We start from the raw sequence: 12,258 nt of genomic DNA, 5'->3' as shown, positions 1-12,258 counted from the left end.
ATATATATATATATATATATATATATATATATATGGTTAACTGGTGTTTAACCCGTACAGCGTGGTGAATCAAGCGGTTCTTCGCGCTTGTTTTGTTTACATGACAAACCCTGGTACTCGTAAATACCAGTGTTCCCACAGAACAGTGTGATTGATTTTTCTGTTTTTCTGGCGCCTGCCAATCGATACTATCCCAACGGACTATTGTTTTCGACAACGGTTAACGAATGCAAAGTAACAGACTCAACAATAAACAAGAGAATCACCAGCCAATGACCGTCTGTTGTAGACCACACATTTTATGTTCCGTGGATAGTTGGCGTTTACTGGCTCCTGGGAAGGACGATGTAGTCTCCACGTGGATAGTTGGCGTTTACTGGCTCCTGGGAAGAACGATGTAGTCTCCACACGTATCTCAGTGAACAATATAGTTCTACTTAAACCGAGCGTTATTAACCAATTTAGGAGAAACGAAATGCTTTTCTGATAGCATTTTGTTATTTTTGGTTGGGGGGATCCTAACTTTCGTCTAAAGTCGCGGCAGTCTGCACTGAGTAAGCTGAACAGATGTTCACAATTCGCACCTGTAGTTTATGGTAAATTTAATGCTGTGGAACTTTCGTGTGGAGTTTTATTAAGAACGCGTGTATCCATATTCAAAATGCCGAGGTTGCTTTTGAGATTTAGGAGGATATCTCGGTTTTGCTGAGAGGGCAGCTGCATATGATGTCTCACTGTGCTGTGATCATGGTCGTCCGTACGACACTTTCAGAGTGATGCCAGTTTGTTCAATGGATATAGATCAGACTCGCACAGTCTCCTTGCCCCCCAGGTTTGGGTTTGGAACACGTTTGACGGCCTGTTTCTTAGAAGTTGCACAACTTTGTTGGTCCCTTGCCAACTACTGCTGCCTTTTGGTCAGGCTTGTGAGCGGAAGGCTTTGATTGATGTCTTTATTCATCCTTTTGTCCAGGCGTGATTACCACGGTGGTATCTAAGCCTGCATAACCATGGATGGTAAAAAAAGCCAATATTTTCACGCTAGTTAGGCCATCGTTTCGTGCCGGCAGCTGGATCGCCTCACGTGCCGTGTACAGCATTGCGAGTAAATGAAAATAAGCTATTGCAAACACCTCTTATTTTCAGTGTTATCTCTCTGGTCGCTCCATGTCCTATCTAACTGCCATTCTTGCGTAGATTTGGGCCATAAGTACGCAGTCTTTCATCCAAAAAAGTGATCGATAGCACGCCACCATTCATGTCTGCCGCTCCGCGTCCAATTTCCGTAACCCCTCAGTTATAATCGTGGCCTTTGTGACAGTTAAGCATCTGTATGTATCACTGGTACGTTTCTGTCAGTGGTGACGATGATGGCTCCGTGTTTTAGCATGCAAACGCTGAAGCAACTCGGCCGACTGTTTTCTCGAGTACGAACTTTTGGCACTTCCTCGATAGATATTTGCTGCTTTTCCATAACTGGAAAAGAGAAGCCGGATACGGTAACCAAACTTACGGCTTCTTGATTATTTAGACGCTACTGCCTGAGAACACCAAGCAACTTTACATCTGTCGCAGCAGATTGTCCGGGCCTTTGGTGTTCTTCTAAACTTCTAAGCTGAGGTATCCTTGTTCGAATAGGTACCAGCCTTTTTCCTGTTTGCTCGTCAACCTCCATAATAACGCGCGTTGGCCAAAATAATATATATTCTTTGTATAGACGTCGAAGGTCGCTGAAGACCCTCTACAGCCCACGACCCGTTTCGCTTTAGTCGGAATTCAGATAAGCCCAGTCCCAGAGTTTCCACCGACCTTATATTCTTCTTCGACTCCATTTGCTCAATCTGGTTCCTGCGAGAGATCACCTGGAATCTAGCTGAACCTCTCGCCTGTGATGTTCTTTTTTCAAGAAGAAAACGAGTGTATTTGTCGAATATCTGTTTCTTATTCGCAGTTTTCGCATACACTTCAACCATCTATAGCTCTGATTCGATGAAAATTTTTTTTATTTGAAACGTACCAACATTTTGAGGAGGTCAGCAACCTTGTGAGTAGTTTCCTTTATGAGGTCAAATGTTGTTCTTGTCGCCCGGAGTTTCACTTCACATCTCAGTTCGTCACATGCATCTTGGTGGGCTGTTTAACTCGGTATCAATGTGTAAGGACAATGGTGATGGCCTTTTTCGGCTTTCTGATGGTCACTATTTGTCCCTCAGTACCACTGAACTCAGGAGTAGTAGAAACCGGTGTGCTACCTGGCGTCTCCAAATTGAGGGAAAACCATGAAGCTAGATTGATGAAATAGCCATCAGTACCCGGTGACGAGGCCCTGTTCTTGGCCATCGATCTCACAGGACCACAAACGTCGATTTAGATCATGTTATCCTCCGTTGTGAATTTCCGACCGGTATGCCGAAAAGACCCTGTTTGGTTATCGACGGACTTACTGACTCATCAAGCTATCCTCTACGAAGTTTTAGAAGTGCATCCTCAGGATAAGTGATTCATAATTGGGATGAAGTAACCGCCACCGTTTCTACAGCTAGGAACTCAGAGTGTGCCGCTTCTGAAGGTCCACCAATAAACACTGAATTTCAGCAACCACTACCCATGCTTCTGCTCCTTCGACCTTTGAGCAGGATTTAGGTAGCTGAGTAAAACATTCTAGAGAAATCAGAGGGTTCTGAAAATGGAGCAAGCTAGTGCATATGGGAATTTCCGGAAATTTTCTCATCTTGTACTAGACTAAAAAGCGGTTGTTGGTAAGGTCGTCGAGGATACTCTCGGAATTGCAATATACAGCAGGAACCAGCCTCTTGACCTCTTGGCCAAATACTATGAAGAATAGTTTATTTGGCCGTCTGCCTGTGTACACATGTCGTTCATTCGACCCGCCCATGGTATGAAAGCTTAGGCCTTCTCTCTCTTGCTAATATGCCTCTCTGCCGTGAGGCGCCATGGGGCTGCATGATTAGGGTTGTTTAGAGACAGTGCTGAGTCTTTGCGCTTCGCCTCGACCAGTTTATTTAAACTGATTTGATAGTAAAGATGCGTTCCAATCAATCACTGTATTTCCATTCAAAAAACGCATCTGAAGCGGCCACCTTAACAATAGAACTATAAGCCTTACTTCAGTTGTAACACGGCTACTGGCTTTAAAAATACTATGACGTCTGATATCATCAGGCTGGATTTAGCTCTGTGAGCACCGGGCAGAAATTCGAACACCACATCTTCGCATTACCGTACGTGTTTCAACAGCATTTTGCATACTGCTGACCAATTTGACGGTTTTCCTTAGACCAAACGAAACGTCCTACCTAATACATGGATAGACTGACCTCCCACGTAGGCTTAGTCAATAAGAAACGCCATCGAATTTGGTGAAAATCCTTCATCTCATTTACTTCCATACTTTTGATCACGCTTCTTCTGGTTTTAGGAGAACTATTCAAACATTTCCCCACAAGTAGTAGGTTTTGTCAGCGACGTTTGTTCTACCCATTTTTGTTTAATTTTATCACTGACGCCATCATGGCGTGTAATCTTTGAAGGATCGCGAATATCAGTGTCGGGATCATATCTGTAGAAAGATTCGTAGACTCAGAGTATCCAGATGATATTGGATGACCATGTGTGCGCACAAATTACAGTATATAGAATATCAAAAAAGGCTGTCCGTTTCGGTGTACTTTTTGCCCCTCCAAAGTGCAGAGGCTTATATTTCAGGGATCCTCATTTCCATATAACCCACTGAAAAACAGAATATGGAGCTTGAGTTTGTTGATAGATTTACTCATCTTGACAGCTGCAAAAAGCAGTGACTGTACTGTAACAAGGAGATTCAGTGCGTGTATTAGTGCACAGGTGGCGATAGCCATAATACAAATCAGAAGGTGAATGTGCACTAACAGAAGTTTTTAACATGGTTGCGACAATGGGAGCAAGTCAAAAAGGAACTTATCGTATGTGTGGTGAAAGTCCGGACGGCGGGAACGTGTTTTTCTCCGCAGTTCGACTGCTACACCTACTCCATGGTTATCCGTGGACTTGTGGAGAGGTTGACGTCCTGCTCCCTGCGCGCGCGCGAGACTGTGTCTTGACTGGGTTCGGTTTGCCTTTATGTAGGTCCCAGTGCGTGTATGTGGGCGCGTCGGCACGAGTGGTTGCTACGCTGACTAGGCGGTGCAGACAATCGATGTCCGATGAGCCGGCTTAATGCGACGTGTTTGTGAGTGTGAGAAAAAAGACAAACCTCGCGATCCAGTGAGCGACTGTGAGTTGAACAGTCAGGTATGTGGGTGACTGGGTCGCTACACGTGCATCACCCGGACATGAGTAAGAGCTGCCAACCGTCACGTTCGCCGTCATACACGAGTGTCAGTGAGGACCGTGTCTCCAGAACGGCCGTGAGAGCGATCATATTCTATGGCTGTGAAACTCTGACTCTCGGATCTGATTACCTTAAACGTTTTCAGAAACATGATCACCACTGTCTCAGTAATATAGAATGCTTTGACTGGTTGTAGCGTGAATGTAACGAAACGGCCCTTAGGCGAGTACAAGGTGATGAGGCTAGGGTGGTTTTGAGTGACTATAGTTTACGGAAGAATATCTTGTTTTTCACTCCAAACCCTTGTTACCGAATAGTCCGCAAAGGACAGGCCACGAGCTGGCAACGCGAATTGGGAGCGGCTACTGTGAGGTCTTCGCACCCCTGTAGATGAGTTCCACGTGATTCTCCTCACACACGGTGGTGGCAAACTTTTTAGCCAAACTGTCTAGATAGTGCTTGACTGCCGTTGTTTTCTGGGATGCAAAGGACGAACAGTCCCGCCTGACTTCCAAACGATGCTGAGATGTATTGATTTCAATCGTTTTGGAGGGTAAAGACGCCTCGCTTTTGTTCGAGGGCTACAGGGCTTTCTTCAATAAGTCCTCACCCTCACGTTTTTTTAACTTTGGCAAGAGCTTCATTCCTTCATACTTGTATGACAGTTAAGCACCAGTTTTTACTACGGGTATAATGCTGTGCATGGTGATGAAGAGACTAGTGTAATTGATGAGAATATATCGAATCTCATCGCATGTGAATTCCATAATGGAAGTGTTCAACGCAAATCTCAGCTGCATGCATGCCAGCTTACTCCGTTCCAATGGGCGAGTAGTAATTGCCCTCGAATAATCACACACAAGTGCGTTCATACACGATTAAAAAAACTTCGAATCAATTTTCGATGGCTAGTGGACGATGGAACGCAATACGGTGTTCTCGCACACTTTGGATTCTTTGAAAACCAGTTATGTGATCCGGAGGTATAAACTCTACCACCGATTGGCTGTCATTACACTATCAGCTTGGCTATGGAATCATATCGATGCCGTTGATCACCAGTTGTGAATGCAGATAAACTGTGTTCCAGTACAGTACAGTGTCTTGGAATGACACGCATCAGTTAACGCTTCAAAGAGGCATGTTGGTTCGGTGTTTGTCGAGATTTTTGTGTTCTTATTACTATACTTACCACATATGAACCTTTGTATGTACGTTTCAGCTCATGCACACTTGTTCTTAGGCAAGCAAAACGTTGCTTATCCCCGAAAACCGGGACCCTGTTCGAACTCGTTCTCGGACACATTCTAAACGTTTTCATGTCTAACCTTGTGGCTACTTAGAATTTTAACATTATTCGACCACATTCACTGTGTGTACCACCCGTTCTCTTTCAGGCCGAACGTGTGATTTGCTCCATCGGGACCAAACAAACCTACCCACTCAAAGTTTCACCGTTCATATACTGGACCGCTGAAATGCACCGAAATGTGCTGGAACTCGTTAGCCCCTGCTTAGATATCAAACAGCAGAACACTGCTAACTGCTTGGAAAAGGTTAGATCTGAGCGCTTGCATAAAACATATCGATTAATAGTAGAATGATCAGAAAAATCGATCTTTCCCTGATGATTGTAGTTAGTTTTAGCTGACGTGTAAAAGAATCAACGTATCAAGGTTTCGGCAACTAGACAAAAACATTGAAGCTAGGTAGAACCGTCTCAACAAATCGAAGATGGAAATCTTTCAAGAAAGAACTTTCCAATTTCGCAAAATGAACCAGAAGTCATGTGATTAGTACATAAATCTATAAGACAGTTTTCGAGATTCTCCAAAAAATCTTCTTGACCTGTTTGCTTTCTTCAGTCGTAGACAGCATCTACCTGAATCCATGGTTAATAGCGTTGAACAATATTTTCACATAAAAAAAGTGATGATAACGTTGGACATCTTGGCCGAATACGGTCCACATTCTAACTAACTGTTTATAGTATCCAAAACCAGGGGTAGTTCTAAACTGACGAATGATACCGGACCGTTACATTCGCTACACCCCTGAACTGCTACTCTCATAACACTTGAACTTTGTCACACGCGTTTGCGTCCTTATTCACACCATCAACCAGTCTGCTGCATTCGATTTCGACCCTTTGAAAAAAAACAAGCCACGCAACACTGTGGAAATCCAACAGGGCAGCTAATCACTGCATTCTCCTTCCCTAGAGTAGGTACCGAAATTACGCAAAAATTTGTTTTTCTACTTAACAGACACAACAGTCCGGTTTTTGTCTCACAATAATGATACATGGTTAAAAATAAGCGACTGTGTTGCTTTCTTTCTAGATTGCGCCTAAGCAATCGTTCGTTCGTTCCTTTTGCTTGTTCATTTCGATCAGACGTAGAAGTAACTATGAACCGATAGTTTGTATTTCCCCCTCGAGGGATGTAAAGTAATCAGGAAGAACCAGTTGAATCTTCAATAGTGATCCGATTCGATGCGGATCGTTTTCAAGACTCAAATGCAGTTCCCATTGCCGTGCACTTGTCTCACATTAGTCTGTTCTGCATTGTTTCAGGTTGCCGATGAGTTCAATACGTTACTAAAAACTCTATCAACTGACTAAGCTTGTCCTTCAAACTCTCCATCACTGTGACCCAATTTTATTGATTTTTATTTTCGCCTGTTGATCGTTTTTTTTATTTTAAAATTTCTCCCTGTTGGGCAAAAATTATTTTTCTGAAACCGGTCCCTCAATCGAGCCTAATATTCAGACTATCATGTCTCCCCGAATTTTGATATTCTGCATTTGTCTGTGATATTTTGATTACTACTCGTTTCAGAACAACTATCGCTCAATGAAATCGAGATTTATTGAAAATACCGTGAGCGCTTTTTGATTCGAATTCTTTTTTTGGGTTCATATCCGTCTTGAGCATATCGGGGTCTCCAGCTCAGATACATTACTTACGGCCCATTTATTTATCTAAGACATACGAAATTCAAGTATGTTAATGGTAGTTTGAATTTTTTCTGCATGCGGATTTCGTGAAGCCAGTCTGTGATGACAAGCCGAGAAGCACTGTACAGCTGTTTCATCCTTATTGGGAATCATCAGCAGTGCGCATCTCACGAAACTCCGGAGAAGTCTCGAACCCGCGACCTCCCGGCTGGTAGTTTGAACACTTAGCCGTTCGGCCACAAGTGACTGATCAGCAGTGTGGTTAACTCGCACTTAGGAGGACCAATATCTTGACAGAACTTACTACTTACGAGGCTGCTGAAACCCCGACAGCCCACGCGACCGGCTTCCCACTCCACCGAAAACGAGGGATTCAGCTGAGTCTCCCGGTTAAACCAAATTAGAGTGCAGACGCCATTCCTACACTATATTGAGGTCTGAGCTATCAGGGTTGAGCATAGATCTGGTGGTCAGTAAATGTTCATTCTGTCAAGCGGCCTTGGGGGCTTAGCTGGGCCTGCTAAGGCTTGCCAAAATCATTCAGCTGTGGGCATAGTCGACGGGCCTGTTGTGTATCAAGCTGAACCGTCTCCATCAGTCGTCAGGGCATTATGTAGACGAGTAGATGACAGTTCGTCTACCAGTCCGACTCGGGCAATCTAGATGGAGTCAGCCTGTCATGAAAAAGCTTAGCCTACAACACTTCGAAAACCGCAAAGGCGTGGTTTAGATAGCCAATCCAAGTCTACGTATGTGAAGGTCATCTGTCCAACAGCCCTTTAGTTCCATTTTGTTCAAAACCCGTAAGTACACAGTACCTGTAAGTACAAACCTGTCTGTTGAGTATCCTATCTCCCTTGAATGGTTTGAAGCGCAAAGTTACGATGCAGGTAAGGTAAAGATCTTGCATCCATCTGAACAAGTTAACTGTAAACGGAGTATATCAGCCATCCAGATTTGAGTCAGTGCCATTTAATGAACTAATTGAGTGGTTTTCCTCAATTCAGGTATCTGTAAACCAATGTCCCAACTAATCATGTAATCCAGAGATCAGTATAATCGCTGGTTATATTGTCGCCCATCTCTAGCAAGCTATTCTACTAAAGGTGGAAAGACACGACTCTAGGAGTATCGTAACGGATGCCATCACTCATATCCGTCCGTGAACTGGCGCCACAGAAATGGACGAGCCCAGATGGGCAACGCGCATCCATACGCCAACCGCGTATTGAATTGCAACAGAATGTCTAACAGAGTTTTACGGGAAACATCAGATACACTCAGCAGAACAGTCCGTCCACTTTTAAGGAATCACGAGTTCGGTGAAGACTGTTGGCCACATTTCGTGATCATCACACTGGCATTGATCGGCTATTGCCGAACATGCTTGAATGTCATTTTGCCCGGATTGTGGCGCACACGAATGGGTGAAGTTTAACAGAGCACGATGGGTACTTTCGTGCATACACCCATCTAAAATTAATCGCCGCCGTTTACTTTCAACCCCATGGTTGGGTGATCCGTTTGCCTGTTGCGCTGGGACTAAATCCTCTGGAACATCTCACACGAACTTAGTATACTGGTCTAAATGATCAGCGTGAAAAATATCCAAAAGCCTCAACGTTCTAGGCTGCGGGTGCATTGTCTCTAATTAAACGCACAACGTTGAAACACGGAAGCTTAGTTGTCTTCTCAGTTTGTTTAATGAGATAAAAGATTGCTCCTAATTCGTATGTCGCTTTAGCTTCCCTCCTTACGTTGTTTTCCATCTTATTTTAAAACGTTATATTGAAGATTTAGGGAATATATTCATTCGCAAACTTTTATTCATTTCCAAGACTTCCCCCAAGCGTCCGCGATTCCGAAAAAAACTGCTTTTGGTTGGTTCTGCCAGGATGAAATCTGGATGCTTATACTGTATTGGTAGATACCAAAAAAATGTTTTCCAATGGAAACTACTTTTAACGAATAAAATAATGTAATCACGTTTGGACTGATCAGTCCTGGGAACTAATCTAGTGATAATCATTCTGTCACTTTTTTCAGCTGGCTTTCAATATAACGTTTTTCTTTCTAACCGCAATCTGAGTATCCAGTGACCTCGTGTGTGTGGAACACGGGTGTCCAGAATAAATCAAATGACAGTAGGAATGCATACGATATCGACTGCAATGCTATTTTATTTGGCATATGATAAGTTATTTTCACCGAAATCGCGGCTCACATGAGGCAGCCAGGCGAAAAGGCAACACACAAATGGTCGGGAACACACAGTACCGAAGTGCAAACGGTCCCACGAATGAGTACTTTGAATGTTCGGGGAAGGAAAGGTCAACTCAGTTCATCACGTGTTCAAACAAGACGCCTGTAGGTGTTTCGTGATGGCGGAACGGAAACGAAGATTGCGCAAGCCAAAAAACAAATAACAAATGAAAGTGGATAGGTGCGCACCGCGTGGCCAGCGTATCCGCGACCCACAATCACAAGTGAAACTGTAGGAATGTTGGATTTGGCGAACGCACGCACGCACAGGATACTTGGTTTATGTACTCTTGATACTAGTCGCCTCTCTTGAACGAGATACCATCCTGACGCCTTCATTCGACCTCCGAGTATGGAACAGATGCTATGGCCTTTGAAAAGTAACCATATATGAACAGGCTTATATGGCACGTTCGGGACGATAGGGATTGCCGGCCTCTCAATTTTTAGTACTTCTAAATCAAAACGGAATCGGACACCCGGTCTCGAGGAACGCTTGTTTCAGATGACCGAAGTCAGTCGGGTCGCTGTTCGATGAGGCTGTTAGGTACGTTCTACCGAATTGGGGGTGGACCAGACCATGTTTGTGTGAAATCGTGTCGAAGGCCTTAAATTGAATATGTTTGCTTCTGGAAACCTACTTTTCTTGTAACAGGTCCAGCAAAGTTATTGTATAATCGCTTTCTGCTTTAAACGTGAGGCGTACCGAACTTTTCCTGATCTCTTGTAGTCGTGTAACTGAATCACAAATGTCACTGATATATCTTGCATAACGTCTGGTAGTCTGAGTTGCGCATTGTTCTGAAGATGACTGGCAAACAGGGTTGGATTCGGCCTCCCTTCATCAATCTGTCTACAGTCGGGACCACTGAAGAAGAATGAAACCTTGGTAGTCCAAAGCTTCAGTAGTCAGAAGCTGGTAGAATGAGAAACACAAACCATGGGTGCTGGCACAATCAGTGGAGAATTGCATAATTTCCACTATTGGAAGATCCAGTCAATAAAAGGTGAGTGAACACCATAATACCTTGTATACGTTTACCCCTGAAATTTCGTCCATAACTTGAATTGTGTGTGCTTTAGGCTGTGAAAAAACTGGTTCTACCAAGCAGGACCGAGACCGAAACTCTCCATCGATAATATCAGTGGCATAATCGGTTTGCGAACGTTTGACATTCCGTAGTTGTTTGACTACTTCGGTACTAGTCAACTGAATGTTGTGTATTCTCGCACATGCCCTAACCACAGGTCTTTTAATACTATTTATGGTAGCTGGCTATGTGCAGTCTTTATGCGAACAGTCTGTGTGTAGGTATTCAGGTTTGTTGGTATCTCTTGGCTGTACCAACCAGCCGTCGCCAGGTGGCCTTGTCTAATAGGCACCATCAGTTGTCAGGCTGTTTTGCTCATATGATTCACGTCGAATCAAACACGCGCATACAGTTAGTACTACTCAAGCAAAAACCTCCGGAAACCATGTTAAACTAGCAGCTGTAGGAAGCATGTTTTGATTCAGGAAGCCTGCATAATGGTAACTGAAACAGACACACTCTGCTCTTCCAGGGAAGGGTACCGCTGTGAAAACTTCAACACACAAGTGAAGCATAGACCCAAGTGTAAATACAGGGCTGTTACAAAGAATTTTTATGACCTGTTTAGTTGTTCTGGATACTATAAAGGTCGAAGAAACAAACGTTTTCTCTGTATTCAATCGAATTGCGGTCGATGACTTCCAAAGACAAGCAATTCAAGCTGAGAATGACTGGAAAGTGGTCCTTTTATGGGAGAACTTGCGCTGTTTCACAACCAGACAATTCTACAAGTCACCCGTGAAGCCAGCCCCAATTCTCAGACAAAAAGTTGTTTCTTTCGGGCTGGGTGAAACGGATAAACAAATATCTAACTAATTAGTGTAAATCACTTGTTTCGGATAACTAGACTTCCAAGTTGATTTTTCACGGGAGACATACAAGTATGCTGACTCTCCAGACCTGTTCTTCCTATAAATATATGTGGTTATGGTGCATACATACTCGTGTTCTTCCAACACAATCCCGGCATATCAACTGTTCTTAGCTAGGCTTGAATAACCTGGCAGTATCTCAGCTCTCGCGCTTCCTTTGGGTGGCATAGCAGTTAATCACCGGATGTGCGTGACAGCTATGTATCATCGGGCTGATTTGCTCGTAGGCATGTACTATCACCTCTAGTTAATTGTTCGTGTGCTTGCCTCTCCTTTGTGTGGGTCTCGTTTCTCTATATCCCCTTGGTCGGGCAATTAGCAACGCACTAGTCAGCTATGCAATTCACCAAGACACAAATATGCATCACTCTTTCATTATCGATGGTCAGTTTCGATCTCGGTCCTGCTTGGTAGAACCAGTTTGTTCGGACCTCGTGGTTCACAGCCTCAAGCACACACAATCCAAGTTGTGGATGAAATTTCAGGGGTAAATGTATACAAGGTATTATGGTGTTTAGTCTCAACAACGGAAATTATGCAATTCTCCACCGATTGTGCCAGCACCCATGGTTTGTGTCTCTCATTCTACCAGCTTCTGACCACTGAAGCTTTGGACTACCAAAGTCTCATTCTTGTTCAGCGGTCACGACTTTAGACGGATTGATGGAGGTCGAATCCAACTCTGCTTGCCAGTCATCTTGAGAACAACTCACAACACAGGTAACTCAGACTACCACAGGTTAC

The 12,258-nt window shown here is 43.8% G+C and overlaps 1 protein-coding gene across 1 annotated transcript in view; it reads left to right on the top strand.

Annotated features, from left to right (window-relative positions):
• The window catches only part of T265_14816 (hypothetical protein), a gene marked incomplete at both ends in the record, with an annotated part of 18,439 nt that extends 12,553 nt beyond the window's left edge, over window positions 1-5,886 (top strand). Inside the window, one exon of the mRNA XM_009175404.1 lies at window positions 5,728-5,886. Within this exon, the coding sequence (XP_009173668.1) occupies window positions 5,728-5,886 (159 nt within the window). The remainder of the gene's footprint in view (window positions 1-5,727) is intronic.
• Window positions 5,887-12,258: the final 6,372 nt, after the last annotated feature.

This window comes from Opisthorchis viverrini (assembly GCF_000715545.1).
Source record: "Opisthorchis viverrini unplaced genomic scaffold opera_v5_277, whole genome shotgun sequence".
NCBI classification, from domain to species: Eukaryota; Metazoa; Platyhelminthes; class Trematoda; order Opisthorchiida; family Opisthorchiidae; genus Opisthorchis; species Opisthorchis viverrini.
The sequence above is the reverse complement of the archived record's forward strand: the minus strand, read 5'-3'. Positions and strand labels throughout refer to the sequence as shown.